At 40.1% G+C, this 22,145-nt stretch overlaps 1 protein-coding gene across 1 annotated transcript in view; it reads right to left on the bottom strand.

The window, feature by feature from the left end:
* Window positions 1-490: 490 nt before the first annotated feature.
* CLVS2 (clavesin 2) overlaps window positions 491-22,145 on the bottom strand; it is a 47,804-nt gene continuing 26,149 nt past the window's right edge. The window contains exons 3-5 of the mRNA XM_081855929.1: window positions 13,001-13,111; window positions 10,488-10,708; window positions 491-6,439 (exon numbers count right to left, since the gene is read on the bottom strand). Coding sequence (XP_081712055.1) covers window positions 6,352-6,439; window positions 10,488-10,708; window positions 13,001-13,111 — 420 coding nt within the window. The 3' untranslated portion in view covers window positions 491-6,351. The remainder of the gene's footprint in view (window positions 6,440-10,487; window positions 10,709-13,000; window positions 13,112-22,145) is intronic.

Below are 22,145 nucleotides of genomic sequence, written 5' to 3'. Positions count from 1 at the left end.
ACCCTGAGGTGCATTTTCCCTTTTTTGTGATGAAGTTTCCACCATCTTTATGTGATGGACCAATGATAAATTTTCTAGGGTGTTGTTAATTCTCAATCGGACCACGTGGAGCAATTTCAGGAAAAGAATTGGGAAGTTACCAGCTTGACTTTTTCCACCAGCCTCAAACATTAATTGGCAAAGAATACAGATCTGAAATCTGCATGCATTTAGGCCTCAGTTTCTATTTTTCACCTGAAGAACGGTGACACAAACAACAACAAAAATATTGATATAATGCCAGCACAATATGATAAGCAATGCTTTGCGCATCTTTATATATCTAACAGGCACTACTATACATATTAATATGGCACTTTACAGTACATCTCAAAGCTTTAAAAGAAATGACATCTCATTAGCTTGATTTCATGTTAACATACTTATGCTTAATATTGTCATCCATGTTAATGCCATATCAGTTGCTATCAAGCATCTAATCCAAAATAAAACCAAAAAACTGCCTGGCTGTAGTTTCTGCCTCTGGTCTCATAATCTTCTAACAAATCTTAGAAGCCTGTTGATGGCAACAAACCAAAAGGTAGAGATTTGGCATGAGCCAGTCAAAATTCAGATATTTCATTCAGAACAGTAAGCATGTACTTAACTTAGGCTGAAATGTGACCTTGTTTCAAGGGGTTTAGTAAACCCTTTGCTACACATAAACTAGATGTGGTAATAAAAACAATGGCAACAAAGTCATGATTTGCACTGAGATTTAGCAGTCACAACCCAATAGAGTTAGAGACCCTAACACAGCTGCCACCCACATATTGGTGGTGACCAATGTTGATGGAGGGTGTGGCGGCAGGATGGCACATATGCATATCTGCTGGGGACCACCACTGCGGGGATGGAATCATTGCCATGGCAGAGGTCCCAGCTGTGCCCTGAGTGGCAGAAAGCTACCATTCTCTCCAGAATGTTTGGGGTTATTAAAAACCACAATAATAGAAGCTTAGCTAGAACTGGAAAGGTACTACCAAGACCAAGAGGATGCCAGAATGGGTAACAAGCAGTCAAGGAAGTAAAATGGAAGTGTTGTCGAAATGAGAACAAAAAGGAATGCAAACTTTGGCAAAAGAAATGCAAGTAGACAATAATGGATGGAAGGAAAATAATTTAAGAAGCATGTTGTTAAAAATGTTAAACCCAACAATCCCCAAGAAGAAAAACACCAGGAGCAGACAGGTAATTGGATGTTGAGACAGCAAAGGAGTCAAAGGTCTGCTAAAATAGGAAAAGGAGACCGTAGAGAATCTGAATGAATTGTTTGCATCTGTTTTAACTGTGGAAGATGTAAGGCAGATCCCTGTGCCTGAACTAACTTTCTCGGGAAGGGAGTCAGCATCTGAGGCAGTGGTGACAAAAGATGAAATCGTAGGCTTTTCTAAGAAATAAAATGAACAACTCACTGGGTCAGTGTGGAATCCCCCCAAGAGTTCTCTCAAATGTGAAATTGCTGGTCCTGTAACAAAAATATGCAGCATGTGTTCTTATGTGAGATTTAGGTGCTGAACCTCCAGGCCATGGCTGGAGATATCCATGATGTGATATTCAAAACAATCACTTTGCCAAGGATCTAGCTCTCAGTATGTTTTAGTTTATAATTCAGGCAAACATGTAAAATAGATACAGGAGGTTCCTAAACTGCTTTTGAGGTTGTACCCAAGGATGGCTCAGCTGAGTAAGATTTTATCATGTCCTGTATTCCTTTAGATCACCGCTATCAAAGGGGCTGGCTTTCTCATTTAAAGGACTTTTTCTACTGGCATCATAAGCCTTCTTGAATTCATAAAAGGAGGAAGCCTGCTTAGGAATAAGCTATTAATTTCCCTCACCCACCTCTGAAAATCTGCTGCTGAATTAATTTGTGGCTATGGGACATACAGTGCACCTAGAATCTGCTGGTGCTCTCTGAAGACCCGATTTTGTACAGCAAGAGTACTTCCTTTGGAACATATCAGTTTATTCTCAGCAAAATATGGAGGTTGAATTATGCAAAATCATGGTGTTACCTCCTGAGAGGACTATCTGAGTGTTCATTACAGCAATAGCTGAATTAGACATTGGGATGCATTTCAGAAATTGCACATAGAGACAAGAATTCAAATGCAAAAATAATACTAAAACGAGCCACTTAGTATACAGAGGTTTCATGAGGTAAGATTGATTTTTCCTTTATGAAGTTTCATGAAGATTGCAAAAATAAGAACCTTTAGAGATGCCAACCTATACTCACTTTCTATACCTAATATCCAATGAGTATACCTAGATGGGATTGTGCTGTTAAAAGTGAGTTACACTGCAATTCTAACCATGACTGCTCAGAGGTAAGTCCTATTGAATTCAGCTTATTCCCAGGTAAGTGAGGCCAGGATAACAGCCTTAATGAAATTCAGCTTTTGTAAAGTGGAATTAATAAAGCTATGCTCAGTCACACCAGCAGCAGTTCTGTCTGTGTACATTCAGAAACTGTCAACTGTGGCTTAAGCACCGCTGACTTGACTGAAGCTTAAATATGGAACATGTTAACTCTGGGCAAATTAGTTCTGACACTGCAAGAAAAAATATCTTTTTATTGCTCTAAATGAGAGTGATTCAACCTATGAAATAGACCCACCTATAATCCATTTCATGACAGCATATATATGGAAGGAATCATGGGGACAGGCCCTAGTGATACAAAACACAGTATTTGAGGCTTGAATTCATTTATCCCCCGCCCCCTCAGAAAAACCCTAGTCTTTTTGAATAAAAGCTTTTTGCCAGAGAACAAGGATTTATAGGGAAACAGATGGTGCCCTGGCATACATATGGTCCTGAAAGGATAGCTCCTGTAGCTCATAATGAAGTGAGCAGGCTGTCCCACTCAACAAAGCCTTTGCTTAGCTCTTTCCCTACTGTCTCAGCCAGGATATTATTGGACAATGAGAAACTGACTGCAGCATAATTCCAGGGTTCCTGGAGCTTCCTATCTCTATCAACTTGTATGTATTTGGCAGATCTCAAATCTTCAGACTTCGGAGCGACTAACATACCATATGACACAACATCTCCCGACTCTAACCACCAGAAGGATCATTCATTCACCACCTACCCAGATCTATGTACACAACACAGTTCAAGATGTACCACAAATGCCATTATTCATTGCACACATATAATTTCAGAGCCATGCATTATATGTTGCTGCCAATCTGGTTTGATGAAATTGCATAATAGGTGAGCTGATCTCTTAACTGGATTCCATAGGCCAATTGGCAGTCCAACGCTGTGCTATAAAGATGTCTGTGAACATGACATGAAGTCTGGCAACATAAACCCTGCTCTATGGGAATCCCTTGCAGGTGACTGCAGTGCCTGGAGACAGGCAGTCAAGTCATGTATCCATAGCATAGGAGAAATGACTTCTGGGAGGATCACAGAGAGAAGAAACGCCATGGTGCATCTGCAACAGAACAACCGGACATCACCATCTGCCCCAGCTGCAACAGATCATGTCTCTCCCACATCAGTCTCTACAGCCACAGTAAGTGTTGCAACCTGCCAACAGTTTGATCTCACCAGTAAAGGAACACTCGTCCATTCTCTCCCAAGACAGACGGGTGCCAACTACGGGTGTGTTTCATTTTTGTTTTCAACACCAGACTCTTTTTTTGTGTGCTACACCAAGACAGAGTCCTCTTGTCTGGCATTGCTACAAATGTCTGCATCTGCAGTTAAGCTTATCCACTATAGAGCTAAGAACAAATTACCATTTCATTTTGCCTAGCATGTTTTCTGTTCCAAATTGTCTAACTCTTATCAGTTTGGAAGCATAAGGATTCCAATCATTAAACAGCTTGCTCATTCCTATGGAGCCATGCAAAAAGGTATTAGTGCTATACAGGAAACTTCTAAAGTTAGAGACCCGAGCTTCAATTGAGAAATAACACATATCTAATCAAATTACTCCATGGGAACTGATGTAGAGCCCCATGGAGAGACATGCAATGTTCTTACTGCTGATGTTGCTAAAGGTGCTGCAGCTGTATTTCTAGGAATACTCTGAGGCTGCAGTCTTGTGATAAGTTAGGCTGCTTACTTACCACCAAGGATCAAACCAGATCCAGTTGCTGGTCCTGGGACATATGCCAGATAGCCTAGATTGGCCATGGCTGCTTGTTAAGTGTTTACTCAGTGAGGTGGCCCAAGGGCAATTGATATCATACAATAGGCAGTCATTGTTTTAAGATCACAGCCTTCAACTTAAGCTCTCTGGATGTGATAAACATAGTTCTTGTCAACTACAAGCCATTCCTGTCAAAAACAGATCCGTTTTGGTTAATGCATTCATCATAGTGTTCCCACCATGAAGGTTTCCCTGCTTAATAGATAGGTTGCTTGTTTACCATGTTATTAGAATGATGAATGCTTCTATAATGTAACCAAGCATAATGCTCTAGCCTGCAAAGAACACCATTGTCATAATTTAAATAAGGAAAAGAAAAATTAAACCAAATAAGAATCTCTTAACTGAGCATTAAGTGGTCTAGAATACACTACAGCCTCACATTGTTTAAACATTAGCTTGCAGTGGAAATCAATGATAGCAGACATGCATATGGTGTCTCAACAGAGTATCTGAATTACACAAAGACAGTACAGGCAGAATGTATTTTAATTCCTCTTTCCCCAAAAATTATCTGAAGGTTTTCTCTGAATGGTATGGAGGTGATTTAAAACAAACAAGTCATTCTACTGTCTTGAAACTGAAGATTTTCAATAGAAACACAATCTGTCGCAGCATTAAGCCTGATCTTAGGCATCTTAAATATCCAATAATTAATTCCAATATATTTCTTCAGAGCCCTTAAGAGTTCAGTAGTAACGTTTTGGTTTTTTTGCGAGAAAGAGATCTTGTCATTCCTGTTCAAGTGGCATATTAAATTCTGATGACAGAGATCTGTATAGTTGTAGGGTACATTCTTGTCTTGATGTACGGCGAAAATACACAAGCATATCAGCACACATCAAAGATGAATATATACCCCTAAACTACAGCTGACTGTGTTCAGTCCACTTTAGGGACTGTTTGGTCTTTTGAGGTAAAAATGTATTTTCTGTCTAATATGGCACATGTTTCATCTACACAATTACATCACAAAACAAAAGATGGCCTTAGCATGGTATTGTACTACACCGTACTTATAACAATTAAATCTTGCTCAAAGTAGGATGCAGTACTTAATCTTTTACTATGTTAACGATGACATTGTCTTAATATACAATCTATAATAAACTCTAAGCACACCAAATAGGTATGATTTGTTTTTATAAATCCTTGATTACATATACTTATCTACCAATGACACTTTATATGTAGAGAGTGGTAAAAATATATAGATATGTATTCAGACTTCAGTTTTGTAAGGTTTAGAAATGCATCGATCTGTTGCTGCTGAGTATTATGGGTGGAATGCTGAGCATTACTACAAATGATCCAGTCAAGGAGGCAAGTTCTCAAATGGGGACCAGATAAGAGGCAGACCCACCTTATGCTCAGGACCCAAATGGGTCTCAAAACCCCAAACTTAGTATTAAAAGATTAAAAACCAGTTGTCTTATATGCCAAAGAAAGGTGCTTGGCTCCCTGTGTCTATACCTTCTTTTCTTTCTTTCTTTCTTTCTTTCTTTCTTTCTTTCTTTCTTTCTTTCTTTCTCTTTCTCTTTCTAGTCTCCATCATGAATCTCAGCAATGTCTGTGAAATACAATCTGATTGACAGGAAACATCACACCAGTTACAACGATGTCTACAGGACCCTATATCTTCTCGTTTAAAGAAAAACTGTTTGAACAGAATAAAGCAGTCCATATGAAAGGTGTAATATGGCTTTGTATAAAAAGGATGAATGTTACTTAGGTCTGATTTCTTTCTTTCTTTTTTCTCAGAGTGCTTTTCGTTCTTTTACAGTGCATTCAACTGGCATATTTTAATAGCCACTCTTTTTTTCCCTTTCCTGTACTACATCCCTACCATTACTTACAAATGCAGAGAGAAGGAATAGACTCTATTTACAAACAGGTTGGCACTTAACAGAATATATTATTGATATTTGCTCCTTTTCATCTTCTTTCTTTCCACCCTGTTTTCCAGCCCAGGGCTCGCATGTTCCAGGCTGACTGGCAAAACCTGCTGCCTCATTATGTTATGCTACATTAACATGAAAAATAGGATTCCGGCTGGTACACATTCTCCTCCCAATGGTTTGCTTGTTGCCGAAAGGCAATACCTTCCACCCCAGTTCATGTTTGATGCTCAGACATTGTTAGTCAAGAGAAAGCAAGGGCTGCATGTTTTCTTCTTCGTTTTTATCCATGCGCTTTAACACTCCGGGGTCCACAACTGACTGAGACCTGTGGAAAAAAGTATTTTTTTATTAAAGAAAAGCCTGATATTAAGACAAATGAAAGTAGACTTCACTTATTTATTTATTTTTTAAAAGCTAGCCAGTATCCAGAAAATCACTTGGGAAATATGGTGTGATACCTACAACCAGTGTATATTTAATATTTAAAGATGTACACCTCTCCTCCATATAGTATCAGGGGTGGGGAACTTATGGCCCTCCAAATGTTGTTGGAAATCAATGCCCATCAGACCCTGCCAGCATGGCCAATAATAATAAAATTGTCATTATTAAGTCACAGATGATGGCAGCTACAGTCCAACAACGCCTAAAGGGCTACAGCTTCTCCATACTTCCTCTAAAGAAAGCTGGTAAACTTTTCTCAGGACAGATTCAAACTGTATTTTTTTGAGGTTTGTCACCCCTGAATGCTACCCTGAGATACAAATTCTGTCTACGTTAACAGATAAATCACTTTCAATCATTATTTTACACTAACAAAGAATACATTTTTTTGGTCATCCATGTGCCATTCTCTTGATGAAACTGATCCACTCACCAAAGAGAACAACACTGAATTCTTTATATCAGGGGTCACCAAGGTGGTGCCCTCCAGATGTTGTGGACTACAATTCTCATCAACCCATTAGAATGGCCAATGGGCGAAGATTCTAGGGCTTGGAGTCCAGCAATATTTGGAGAGCACTCTGTTGGGTACCCTCAAGTTTACATGATCACTTACTCCATGATGAAAACATATAGAAGTTAAGGGCTTCTGATCTTGCACAAATCAATGAACCTCTTTTAATTCACTTCAACATCCAATTTACTCATTTTAGATAGTGTGAGAAACATTAGTTATACAAATGGAATTGAAATCATTGGTGGGTGCAAGCAGAAGGCATCTTGAGCAACCAACCTTTCTCTTCCTCTGCAGTCCCCTGTACCCACAAAGCCCCTCCAGCAGGTCAGTGGGCTCCTGTGTGGTCTGGAGCTGCACCAGGAGGGGACATCACCCAAAAGTGGGCAAAAGTATCATGTTCAAGGTGGGGCAAAAGCATCTCTACCAAATAGCCAGCAGTCTGCCCTCCTGCAGAGAAGAGCCAGTGTTCCGAGTAAGTAATTCCGAGCACATTTGAGCTAAAGTCCCTTCCAGTCTTTTGTGTTTCAAAAGGCCTTATTCCTAAACACAGTGCACAGATGTCTATAGGGGCATGTGTCCTGAGCAAGTACAGAGACATCAAATTAATTCACAGGATAGGAGCTACCTAGTAGAAGTGAAACTGCTATGGATCAAAGAGGACAAACTGCCCTGATATCTTGTGATGAAGGACGGTATATAAATCTGAGAAATAATAAAAATAAAATTCTGACTGTAGAAATATCAGATTAAAAAGCACACACACCCCTGAATTCAATGAATCTTACAAAAAAATAAGTTTACTAGCTATTACTGAAGTCAAGCAAGGATTTTCATGCATTTGTGCTAGCAGTAAGGTAAAAACGTCCTGTTGCTGAGGAAAGGGGATTAGATTTCATACAAAGTCTTGCCAGCTGCAAGCTGATGGCAGTGGAATATTTCCAACACACCATCTGGCTAATAATGCTCTGAAACTGGCATCACATGCTACCTAGAGGCCCTACTTGGCCTTTTCAAGAGGAGCATTAGCAGACACCCAAAACAGTATTTACCCCAAAGCCATGGAGCAGAATGATTCTTGGCTGAAGCAATACATGCGCCAGCTTCTTGAGATTAACTTGACCACTAGCCGAGGTGCAACAGAAAAGCTTAATCTACTTGACTAATGAAACAAATTGTTTGTATCCATCTCTGGTGGATGGCTTGGAAATGCCCACGGAGGATATTAAAAACATGAGTGGGTGGATGAGCTCAGGCTGTGGCTTAGGAAGAAAGGATTCAGACAGATACTTTGGGATAGTGACACATGGCACCCCTTGCACTTGAACTTAAATGGACTGGCAACCAGCCTGCACTAATACTTCTGACAACGCAAAGGGAAATATGTTACCCTATTATCACTGAGCAAGGACAGTTTCCTTCAGCAAAGCTGGTCAACTAGCAGAGAACAAAGCTTCAGAGTTCATGCAGCTACATTTCATTAACATTTTTTTCATCCGAAAGAAACTGCAGTCACTGGAAATGCAATGCTGTTTTTTCTCTAAAGTCCTCCCTTCAAATGTAATTTAATATTTGTTACTGATGTTGTAGAATTGGATGGCTTCAGATCTCAGCATAATAATGTAGTCACATATGTGGTTCCTAACAATACTGTCTAACCTGTCATTGAGAGGTTATTTCTCTGGTTCCTAAATTTCTGAACTCTGTAGCACACAGCATGGCTTGCACAGGTGTATGAGCAATGACTGATAAGTTGGGCATATCTCGTTGGGCTTGCTTTGCTGCATTCGTGTTTCAATTCTATAGCTTTTGTTCTTCCAGCATAATGCCTGAAGGGGGAATTCACTTGGTTTCCTCATGATAATATCTGATATCTGTGTCCCAATGGGTGGCCCTCCACATCTGGAATCACACAACACTCCACAGGGCTGGTATGAAAGTGCCATGACTTGCAATAACTTCACACCATCCCGCCTGCTCCCTTAGATCAGAAGGAGAGGCCATCCTCTGTGTCCTGCTAAGTGTGGAAGCACAGCTGCATGGGACAAAAGAGAGGAATTTCTTAGTGGTGAGCAGCTGGAGCATGAAACGTGGATGGAGAGAATTCTGACTGGCTGTCAGACTACCAGGTAGTACAAGCAAAGGGAAGGGGGGAAGGGAACTAATTCCATCCACCCACCCAGTTCAGTGGCAGCTCTAGCAGCCTGGACACTGATGAGCTGAGAGATGAGCTGGGAAGAGAGATGAGGTGTGTCCGCTGCCAGTTACTGGACAGCCCACCTATAGATCTGTAATAGGATATCACTGCTTTTGTCTGTTGCTGGGATTGAGATTGCTTCTGAGGAGGCTTATCCCAATCTCTTGCTGAGAGCTTGACTTCAGGGAACAGTAGAGGGGCTGCTGCCCACAAACACCCCCCTTTGTGATCAGTGTGTAGGAGACAAGGCATTTGCTGCAGTATGGTTCTGTTTGTAGGTATTTCTATTGAATCAATGTCCTCTTGTTTGCTGGGATTTGTATTTCAATCAGTAGAGTAAATGATTATTGAGGCAGTATGTGCAGAGGGGTGAGGGTGAATGTTTAGCCTGTGTTTTAGCTGCTGTTTTATAATTGTTTTCTAATTACCTATGATCATGTGATTGTTGATTTGTTAATGGTATTATATGCCTTGGTGGGGTCAGCTCTAAATTGCCCAGATATTGTAATTGTAGCCTACAGCTGTGGCTGTTCTTTATTGTTGGTAAGCCACGTTGGGACTCCTTTGAATGGAAGGTGGCATAGAAATACATAGTCAATCAAATCAATGAAGTGCATTTGGTCCCTCTCCATCACTACTTTCTGTTCTGGCAGGCTTTTATTATATGAGACAGACAATATTTTTACAATCTTTTTAAACTGCTGACCCTCTCTCTTTGTATTTTACATCATTAATGAAAATGTAATGTTCTATGTTGCAAGCTGCCTTGAGCGGAGTTTTCTTTTTCCACTTCAAAATGCATTAATACAAAACAATGAATGTTACTGCATCAATATGCATTACAGTTTAATAGAATGGCTAAATTACATAGGGGAAGCACCACAGCTCATGCTTTGTATCCAAAAATCTCAGATAAAATTCCTGATATATCCAAGTAGATAAAGAATACTGCTTGAAAACCTGCTGCCAGACAGTGTCAACAGTGATGAGCTAAATGGACCAACACTATGACTGAGTCATGGCAGCTTCCTATGTTCCTAGGAAATAATATGCTACTGTCCTGGCCCTCAGCAGAAGTCATTTAGTCTAGAAAATCAACTACATGAGAGATAGCTACTGACATGCCCTTTAGAACTCCGACTCCCATCAGCCCCATCCAAGCATCATCAATGGTCAATGTCTACACCCTTCTTTTCTGTTTCAACAGGCCTAACTTACCGCTTCATGGATTTGGGAGACAGGTCCTTTTCGACTTCTTTTGCAGAAGTGTTGTATGAGTCCACACTGTATTCGCTGTCGTCGTCGTATTCATGATCAAGCAGCGTTCTTGCCCACGTGCCCATATCGTAAGGCGGCAGCATTCCACCAAATTCAGAAGGCAGGATCTCAGGGTGGATTAGCTGGTGCAGGCTGTTGAGGTTATTTCCATGGAGAAATATCTGTTAAAAGGATGAATCAAAGACATTACAAGCCAGCACCTTCAGCGGATATCAGTCCTTCCCGACACAAGGCAAATCCATGCAAGGTTTTCAAAAAGCAGCTATGCTGGGGATGTCTGATGTTCAACGAGGAAAAGTAAAAAAAAAAATCCCACTAGTGCACGCATCTCATTCTATGGATCCTAGCTAATAAATGTATGTGTGTAATGTGTATGTATATGTTCTGCTAAACTCTAAGGAATGTTGCATTTTAGGACCACTTAAAGGTTTCTAATTTATTAGAAATCATAAGTACTGGATTGTACCCAGTGCGATTAGAAGTTCACATATCTCTTCCCCAATGTAGCCTCTTGTGCCCACTGAAAAGCTTCTCCAAGGGCAGGCATTCTCAAGTATGGCCTGAGGTATGGGCCAGGAGGGTACAAAAGGGAAGGAGGATTGCCAAAATTAGGTTGAAGTAGCTAGTGCAAGCAAATGGTTGCAAAAATACTTCTTGGTACAAGTGGACTTCCATTCACACAGCACTGGATACAAACCCGCTGGGCAGAATTTTAAAATTCGGACCACTTCCAGTACATCTCATGCCGGAATAAGTTTCATGCAGCTGACACTTTGTGGCAGAAGCTGAAGGGAGAATGCAAATACATCCAGCAAGATGGCTTTTCAGTGTGTGTGTGTGTGTGTGTCTTTATATTAAAAGAATAGGCAATCAAAGGTTCATAAGTGCCCCCAAATATCCCCAAGCATATTTTCCAGACTAAAAAATAAAAAATTTGACATATGACCGAGAAACGTTACAGTCTTTTTGGAGAGAAAAACCTAGAATGAGTTGGATAACACAGCATCTCTGCTTCTCAGAAATCTAAGATAAACCACAGCACCCCGCCAGGGTCTTTTTAAATATCCTACTGAGTGGGATCTGTGATGTGTGTCATGGAATTTATTTCTTCTTCCTTCATCAAATTCCACTTGCTCTGACTACAGCAGGACACCGCATTTTGCTTCTAGATAGTTAGTAGCTGCCATCTAGCTAGTCTTTGCATGTACCCTCAAGGGCTCCAGCATGTACAGTGGAACTTTCTTTTCTTTCCCTTCAAAGAATAGTGCTACTTAGCATGTCACTTCACGCTGCTTTTGAATTTCCTATGGATTTCAAAGGCAGCGTATGAATGTGGTGCAAGAGTTGTTCTTGGGGAAAGGATGGGGAAAAGCCCTAACACATACAGTATGAGTGGGTTTTCCTGCTGGTGTACTTTCCTGGAGTTTGATTAGTGTCCACATCAAACAAATTGGTACACTGGACTGATGAAAATGGGCAATGAAAACACAGAGTGCTGCAGTAATCAATGCCCCAGAGTCCAACCACCATTTCTCTTTTAAGCCAGCAGGTCAGATTTCCATTTATGACTCTTGTGAAAATGTACATCACCATATGTTAAAACACAGGTGTCGTATTTTTGTCTAATCTTAAGTTAACATGAGCCATTCATGACTTTATAACTTTGACTAGTCAGCATAGTATTCTGTACCAGCTGATACTTCTGAATATCATCTGCAGAGATGATATTCAGAAGTATCAGCTGGTACAAAATACTATAGTCCAGTTATTGATGGGGTGCTTCCTGGGAGTATATTACTCCAATGCTTCACATGTTGGCTACTTATAGCATTATGCACCTCAATAAAAGTAATAGGTTAGGAACCTGCACCCAACATAACCAAGCTTTGTTAAAATGTACCTCCCCATAAATTAAAACACAGGCAATTTGATTATGTCCCATTTCATGACAGCTTCTTTATTAACTTACACACAGCATTTTTAAACTATGCTTACTGCATTAGGTTCAGAACATTTTAAAGCACTGTAAAACTTATAAAATCGGGGCTAGGCTTTGATTGATTGAGGAACAGTGTTTGAAGATGAATTTATTTAGTCTCTGTTATCATCTGGATGCTAAAGTCTATTGGTATCAATGTTTTATCTCTTACATAAAACATATTTACAATTGTTCTTACTCTTTAAAAAATATGATTACTGTATTATGATTTTGCAAAGCTTCCTAATATCTTGGAAGTTAAAACTCTTAATAGAACAACAGAAACCATTCCCCATTGGCACATTGCATGATGAAACAAACATAGTTTTAGAATGAGTAAATGTGTTTCATAAGGAATTTATTTCAATGCTACGGGCACTGCCTCTGCTGCTTGTGTTGCTTGCCAATCAAAGTGATCAATCTAGAAACAAAGAACAATTTTGCAAAACCATGCAAACAAACAAGAGAAAAATACCCTTTTCCTTGTCTTTTCTTTCAAAAATGGCCGTATAACTGTATAGAGGGCATGGATGTACCATGGTTGATTTACAAAATGAATTCCTCCAAAGCGAGCTGGAAAACTGTCCTAGGATATAATACATATAAAAGATGGTTAGTGGCTTTGTTTTATTCATCACAGTTGCAATTTGCTTCCTTCTCATCACAAAGTGCACCCTCACACAACCTTGCACAGTAGGTTTGGCTGAGATTTTGGCTAGTGCAATCATGCTTGAATGCGAATCTGAATCCAGACCTTCTCACTCCAAATCCAATATTCTATTGGCAATTATCACACCTAAGTCATTTCATGCATGGCATTTGAATTCTCTATCCTAAAATATAGCCACATTATTTTAAACATAAAAGGCAAAGAACAAAAGTAAGGTAATATTTAAAGAATGGAATTCCAATTTTTCATTTCAGGATAGCAATAACCAAGATGCCCAGTTTCCTGTCAGTAGCTCTCTCTCAATCTTTCAGATAAAGAGATGGCAATTTTGCCTGCTAGGTAGCAGTTCAAATATGTTCATTCTAGATACAAGATTTGCCATCAAAAGTTGTTTTCCCCATCCATGTACCCAAATTCACTTTCGTTTATCTTTTATGAATGAACACTATTCTTGTTTTATATATGTTGTTAGCTGCCGTGTGAGTCTTTGAATGGGGAGGGGGAACCTATAAATGTTTCAATAAATTAACACAGTAGTTTGTCCCATTCCTCGGTCTAACAATTAAATATTTGTTTTCCTATGTTATAGATTATTAAAAGAGATGAGGGATTTACAGGTAAATACTTACTCAGTACTCACAATACATCATAAAGCTGAAACTACATTATGTATTCTTTAAATGTGACTGTAGAATATTTATGAACCTCTGTCTATGCTGCACACTCAGAGAGAGTTTTCTATAAGAAATGTAGGGAGGAAGCTTCTCTACTGAACTGCTTTCTAAATTGGTTTTGGCTGTTTCTCTACAGGCGGCTATTAAAGAAACATGAAAGAATGGAAAATGTAACCGTGCAAACCAATTTTACAAGCAATACTTGACTCTGCTGCATTACTTGGCAGCTCACAGAATCTGTGTACAGAGGGGAGGTTTCTAATTATTTTGTTAAAACCCTGGAATGTTGGGTTTTCATATTAAAATGCAAGTTCCAAGGCTTCATTGTTGCAAAAGAAAAAAGGAAATCTTGAAAACATAACCTAGGTGAACCTTCCTATCTATGTTCCAGTCCATCTATCCCTCTCACTTTTTTTCTCTCATGCCATGTATACACCTCTCCCTGTGCGCACAATTATCCATCCTCTCTGTAGAATCATAGCCTCTGTCTACAACATCTTTCCAAGTTATCACTTAAAGCACATCCTTCTCTCAACATATTGTAGTTTTTGTATTAATTTTAAGCAGCAAGAAAATGCGATTTCGTAAGTTTCAACAGAACTTTGATGATCAAGAATATCCTTTCTGGCAGGTTCCAAGTAATAAATTCAGTTATTTAAAGATTTACGCTTCAGTACAGGCACACACACCCCGACACATGTTTGACTTACATGCAACAGCAAATACATGCAAATCCAGGAAATAAGTAAATAAATAGGTTTAAACTGCAAAAAGGCATGGAAAGGGCAAAAACAGCCTGAAAAGAGCAAGAAAACAGCTAGCAATCCCAGGAACCTTTGCAACTGCAATCCCACTATGGGGTACTGAGTCTACTCCCTTTGTCGTTATTTTCACATCATCCTCCAGTGATGAGGAAGGCTGAGAGACATCATTGCCACTATTCATGCCAGTCTGGTAAGTGCTGCTGGTTTTTACAGGGTTTTTCAATAGTTTTCAGAAGTTTAGAGGGTTTTACAGGCTTTTCAGATAGTGTTCGCACTATACACAATTCTGCATGCTACCTGGGAACGTAACCCCCACATAAGTGGGGAGACACGCCTATATACTGCCCCTCAACCCAATGTGCATTTCCATACATTACTGCTATGCCCAGCTCCTGGGATATGCTCTTAAACTTTATTTATTTATGTCACCTTCTCCTAGCAAGACTGCAATCCTAAACTAATCAGCTAGGAGAAAGCTGCATTAAACTCAGTGGGTCTTACATTGAAGTAAAGATGTTTAGGCAACCACTATAATAACCACATCAGTGTGTGTAAAAAAAAAAAAAGTGTCTGATTTATTTTCGCAACAACACAGTGAGGTAGACCAGACTAAGAGTTAGTGTTGTTCATGGCAAAGTGGGATTATTTTAAAAGCAAGATGTGTTGACCGTTTAATAAAAAAAGAATACCTTGTGTACCTTAAGTAAAACACTGATAAAATCAACAGACTTCAAAAACAAGTAGACATAAAATTATCAAAATATAAATAAAATTAACAGACTTTTAAACAAATATACATAAAGATCTATCATACGCAAATACACTAAAAACATGTGTACATAGATATCAAATACAGTATACATGAATATCTATTATATACAAATATACACTAAAAGATCTATTCCTTGCAGGTGCAGAACAAACATTGTATTGTGTGTGTAAAAGATTGGAACCTTATTTACTATATCTGCAGGCAATATTCTAGTTGTACTTCACTAGCTCTTAGGGAAATTATACAAGTCATTGTGCAAAGGAACAATGGATTTTTAAATGTCAATTTTATGTAATTGCTGAATATCCATGTACAACTGTATAGTAACAAGAGCTGATTAGGGAACAACACAAATAGCACTTGGAATTTTTAATGCTATGATATATTTGTACTACAATCAGGTTAAATTTTTGGTTGCTGACCGACTGTCAAGATTTATGAAGAGGCTGGATCATATTCATTCAAACTTAACAGCCAAGTCTATTATGCAGTAGACATGTACCCTTTGTCACCTTCCTGCTTTCCAGTCAAGCCTGCACCATGATTATTCTCAGATGAACAATTCAAGCAAAGATGTTTTCCCAACTCTGAGGGCCTCTCTCAGAAATCATCCCACTGACTATTTCCTAAACTTCCTGCTAAGAGATTCAATGTTTCCCTTTTCAGCTCAACATCTTCTGATGATGATTTCATGATTTCATTATATATTGCCCTTCCTCACATGAGAGCCCTCATATATAAACCCTTCACCCACTATCTAATGTGGAGCAGACACACTTAAATGTGAAATTTTCCTTGATTCCTAGGAATGCCTTGCTTTTTTATTTTCAGCAGAAGTTTAAAATGTGACTTTTATTATCTTCTTGAATCATCCACCTCTCTCTCTCCCCCTCCCTACAGAACACCTGAGTTGCAGAATGCATGGTCAGCAAAACAGGAAAAGCTACCTGGTGAGAGTATAAAACAGCAGAACCAGCCGTTTGATGCAGTAAGGGTCATCAGTCTACAAGTGCTAATCTTCACATGTGGTTTTTCTTTTTCTTTCTCCTGAAGGCAATGTGGTACTTTGGATAAAACCCAGAGTACCTGTGTCCTTTGTTCCTATGGCAGCTTAATGGCTAGGTTATTGGATTTTCTGTTTTCTATCGGTACTAAAAGCTGTGGATACAAAATCTTCAACCACACTGCTGATGATGATGGTGTAGACTCCAGCAGTGTTCCTGATCTGTTTTCAACTCAGAGAAGGCTTGAGGAATCCACGTTGATGACTCATTAAACTGACCAACAGATCATTTCTCTGGAGTTAGAATCATAGAATCATAGAATCATAGAATCATAGAGTTGGAAGAGACCGCAAGGGCCATCGAGTCCAACCCCCTGCCAAGCAGGAAACACCATCAGAGCACTCCTGACATATGGTTGTCAAGCCTCTGCTTAAAGACCTCCAAAGAAGGAGACTCCACCACACTCCTTGGCAGCAAATTCCACTGTCAAACAGCTCTTACTGTCAGCTCTTACTGTTACGTTCCTGTGCGCGGTTGACATGACCCTAGAATGACATAACATGCAGCTGATGCCTTCAGATTGGGGGGGGGGACACATATCAATGAAAGAAATGGAAAAAACCAGAATCTAGGAGTTTAGTTAGAGCTCTGTTCCTGTTCTACGATCCCCTCAGGTGTACAGCTGTTGCTACACATTTCATTAGCTATGGGTCACACATTTCATTACTGATGAATGAGGTTTTATACGTTGGAAAGCTGATTCGTGTGTTTCGTGTGTTTTGCAGATAGATCTGCAAGAAAAAAAAACGCTAATTTTTTTAACCTCACTTTTGTTCAAAATGAAGCCCTCTGAATAAACTGACTAGATTTATCCATACCTCCTGAAGTTTCTGTGGGTATGTCTTTTCATGTGTCTCCTTTTATAAGAAAAGGCTCCTCAGCTCACGGTTCACCAACCTGATACCCTCCACATGGTTGGCAAAGGCTGGCAAAGGTTGGCAAAGGCTGGTAGCCTGAGGACCCAACCAAAGGAATGCCCCCCAAGCCCTGATAATTGAAGGGCTAAGCTTTCTGGGAACCATTTTAAAATAAATACAACAGATGACCAAAAAAAAAGGTTCTGCTTAGAGGCAAGAGCAACATGAAGGAAGTGGCAAGAAACCACATAAGAGCTGGCTACCCTTGGGAAAGCCCTTCAGAGCGAGCTAAGAGAACCCCTACAGAAGGAGTCTACCAAAATCATTGTTCACTGCGATACTCGCCAAGGAGGCAATTATGAATGGGCATAAAGGCCAGGATGACACTTGGCAGGAAGTAAGAGCAGCAAGAAAGGAACCTCACTTGTTTACAGAGAGATAAATAGGAAGCACAAGTCTCTGCAGATTTTGCTCTCAGCAGTGAAAGCAGTATTGCCTGTGCAATGAGGGGGAACACCCAATAGACTCCAGGACAGAGTATGTTAGATAATATTGCAGAGGTTTGTGGGGTAGGGCTAGTATCTCTGGTGGGGTACACGTCATGCTCCTTCTGGGGTAGTTTGTCTGCCTTGGTCTCCACTCAGCTCTCATCTGTGGCTCCTAGAAGCTGTCAGCATGCAACAGTGGCTACACCCTGGGAAGTGGCTTTGACTGGCCAGCTAAACCAGGGTAGCTGATGGGTCTCAAACCGTGGATAAGTTAGGAACTTCCCCTGCATGCAAAGACAGGCTCCAGTAGATTGAGCAGACAACACCAATAGCTGCAAGAACTGAAGGTCCCCACCTTCTCACCAGTCTCTAAGACTCCTCCCCCAGGTCCTCCCCCAACAACCTGAGGCTCCTTTGTCTTGTCTCTCTTGCTCCAAGTTCTTTATTCCTCTCTGTGTTCTGGAACACTGGAAGGGAAGGGAGATGGTCACAGAAGGAGACAAATACTCCCTAGCTTCTTCAGTCCTGCCCCCACTCCTCTCCAGCCTCCGCTTCTGCTTCTGCTTCTGCTTCTGCTTCTGCTTCTGCTTCTGCTTCTGCTTCTGCTTCTGCTTCTGCTTCTGGACTGCACTCCATCCCTGCCTTTTCCTGCTCACTAAACCCTGTTACCTTTTCAGTTTCCAACACCTCCTCCTCCCAGTCTGCCCCCTCTTCTCTCTCTGACCATTCTTGTCCCACCACCAATCCCCTGCCTCTGAGCCTTCTTCCCCTGGGGGTTCCCTTGGATGTTCCCCAGCTGGTACCTCCCACCGCTCCTTTGCATCCAGCCCGCCCATGACATCAAGCGAGTAGGCTCAGGGGCAGGGAGGACTGGGGAGTCTATTACTGGGGGTGGGGAGCCATCAGAGTCCAGGACAAAGAGCAGAGTTAGCAGAGAAGCAACTTCTGTATTAGGAGAGATACAACCAGACCATCACAGAACCAGACCATCACAGAAAGCATGATGTCAGTTGGAAGAAGTGCTCAGATAAATGACGCGTTGGAGATGGAGCTCTTCAGGATCTGCAAGGGCAATGATCTTTGACTGACCTGCTAGAAGACAAAAGCTAGGGGCATTCCATCCATTTCAGGATGGAAGAACATTTGTGCTTTCTTTATGAAGTTCCTTATTGTTTTCTAAGAGTTTTTCTCTTGGTTCTGAAGTAAGAGAAGTTAATACCCCAAAGAGGTCAGACGATGCAAGAAATGGTAAGAAGTGGCAGAAGTCATGGAAATGCTGTGAATTTGGTGAGATAAGGGAAGACCCATTGAAGTCAGTGGGCATGAATAATGTAAGTACATTCATTTCAGTGGGTCTATGTGAGTATGACTTAGTTGGATACAATCCAGATAATGAATTACAGCAAAACTGCAGATGCTGAGGAGAAGCAGAACAGAGCAAATACTTCAGGCCACAAAATAAATTGGAAGCATCAGATAAGAATCTAGGAGCAGCTGTTTAAAGCAGTATCATTAATGGGAAAGGCAAACAAAAAATGCAACATCTAGTCCTAATCTCTACGCCACCCTACATAAAAATTGTGACATGATCACCAGGCAGTTAAAGGGGTGGCTCTGGATAGGAGATGCACATCATTTCAGTGGGGCACAGATGAACATCTGAATATGAATGGAGCTGGTATGTATTTTGCTAAACACACAGGGCTGAGGCACCGTATATAAATAGATATATGGTGCCTTCCAGTTGCTACTGCACACCTGACACACCCTGTGTGCATGCCCATGCTAGGCATCACCCTCTGTTCTTACAGTGGTTTTCAGGGTTGTTGCTTTTTGAAAAATTCATTCTGCTTTTATGAAACTATAAGCTGCCTTGAATGTCATGTTTGACAGGAAGATGGCACAGAATGCCTTAAAATAAATAACATTACCGGAGCTAGATCAATGCCCAAGTGTGCAACAAAAAGATTTGCACCAGAGTGCTCCTTAAAGGGATCTGCGAGCTCAAGCTCCTCTTAAATAAATGACATCTGCAACATCAGCATTCCCAGAGGATGAGGCTTTAATCCCAGAATGAGAATTGCCATCTTTTCACTGAACAGTCAAGAGCCGCCCTCAGAGAAAAGAGGCATATTCTCACCAGGTGCAGGCAGCCTCCGTCAGTGAGGCCATATGACAAGCAGAGGCACAATCAAAACTGCTCTTGCTTGATGCAAATTGACTCTGCTTATGCCGATCTGCCATTGACAGAGGATGCAGGTGCTGAGATAGCCTAGAGATCATGTCACAAAAAAAGTCATTTTCACACCTCCGTACAGATACACAGACAAAAGGAGCCAGCAATCAAACACTTGAGTGAGTCAATAACAGGTGCAAGGTCACATGGTTGGCGGCAGCAGGGTGTATTCAGAGCAAATGCCAGACAAAGTGCTGAATCTAAGGCAATGTTGGCTGAAACTGTCTTCTTATATAAAGGGGGATTTAAAGCAGTGATTTATTATTATTTTTTTGGCCCCAAACTATCAAGACTTGAGTAAATTGACATGTTTTATTTGGTGTTTATTAGTCATTTGATATAAATTTAAGGTGACAGAATAAGGACTGTATAAAGTTAATATTTCCCTTCTGCACCAAAGGCACAGAAAATCCATTTATGCTAGCAATTCTGCACACGCTACTTAGTAAAGAATTGATGCTAGTAGTATCTACTAGCAACTGTACAGGGTACTGATACACTCCCAACTCACTTGAGCCATCCCCTTCAAATATCCAAGGAGAAACAGAAGCTACCTACTGCTGGAGTTTCCTGATATAATTTATTGTCAAACTAATGCTCGCCAAGTACATATCCTCCAGCTTGTAGGGGCATATCTAGAAGTAGTTTCAGCAAAAATGCACTGTAAGCTGCAAATGCAGTATTATTTTTTTACTCAACTTAATGTTGGCAATTCAAAACAATGCAATGTTCTGATTTAATAGAATTAAAAAATAATGTCCCTTGTCAAGGCTTCTTCTAAGAAGCAACAGTGCAACACTTTTCTACTTCCATGACGCATTTAAAACTGAAGTACTAACAACATATGTAGAATGAGATCATACAGCATTCTATGGCACCTTGTTAAAACCAGTAACAAAATTCTAAAAGGCTCTCAATAGTTTTGGATTGAAAATTTTGGAAAAGTAACCCTCAAAAAGTATCTTTGAAATTCAGCTTAGATTCCAGCTTGAGCTATTTTCTTTGGTCTAAAATTCCTCCCTTAGCTTCACATAAACAAAGTAATCTTTCGTTGAATCCTGAAGTTATAAGAAAACTTGCTGTGTACTTTTTTCCTTTCTTTTTTTAAGGCAACTAGGAATGGTTGCATTTGCTTAATGGAATGAACAATGGGTCAAGAACTGTAAATTCAGCAGTGACATCACAATTAATAAATTGAAGTGAAATGCTGGCTATGCCCCAGAAATGCGAACTTCTTTTTTTTTTTTTTTTTATAATAATTTTTATTGATTTTACAACATAAAGAAAAAACAAAACAAACATAATGCGACTTCCCCAAACCTCCCCTTCACTGCATCCAAATTTCAAAATTTTTAGCAATTCTTCATCCCATTTTTATATTTAATTCTCTTTAAAAAGAGTTTCTGCTTTATAAATTTCGATTTATAGCTGTAATTCTTAGTGTCCAATCCCCTGACATCTTAACATTCCGAAATTTTACAACAATTTTTAAGATAGATTTTAAATTTTTTCCAGTCCTCCTCCACTGTCTCTTTCTTCTGGTCACGGATTCTGCCGGTCATCTCTGCCAGTCCCATAAATTCAGTCACCTTGGTCTGCCATTCTTCCAGAGTAGGTAGTTCTTTAGTCTTCCAATACTTCGCCAAAAGGATTCTTGCTGCTGTTGTTGCGTACATAAAAAAGGTCCTATCTTTCTTTGGTACCAATTGGCCGACCATGCCCAAGAGAAAAGCCTCCGGTTTCTTTACAAATGTCCACTTAAGGATTTTCTTAATTTCATTATAGATCATTTCCCAGTAGGCCTTAATCTTTGGGCAGGTCCACCAAAGGTGATAAAAAGTTCCTTCACATTCATTACACTTCCAGCAATTGTTATTGGGCAAATGATATATCTTTGCAAGCTTGACTGGGGTCATGTACCACCTATAGATCATTTTCATTATGTTCTCTTTCAGGGCACTACATGCCGTAAATTTAATACCTGTGGTCCATAACTGCTCCCAGTCAGCAAACATAATATCATGACCAATATCTTGTGCCCACTTAATCATGGCTGATTTAACCGTTTCATCTTGTGTGTTCCATTTTAGCAGCA

The sequence above is a fragment of the Podarcis erhardii genome, assembly GCF_964252035.2.
Source record: "Podarcis erhardii genome assembly, chromosome: 3".
NCBI classification, from domain to species: Eukaryota; Metazoa; Chordata; class Lepidosauria; order Squamata; family Lacertidae; genus Podarcis; species Podarcis erhardii.
This window is presented reverse-complemented; position numbering and strand designations above follow the sequence as displayed.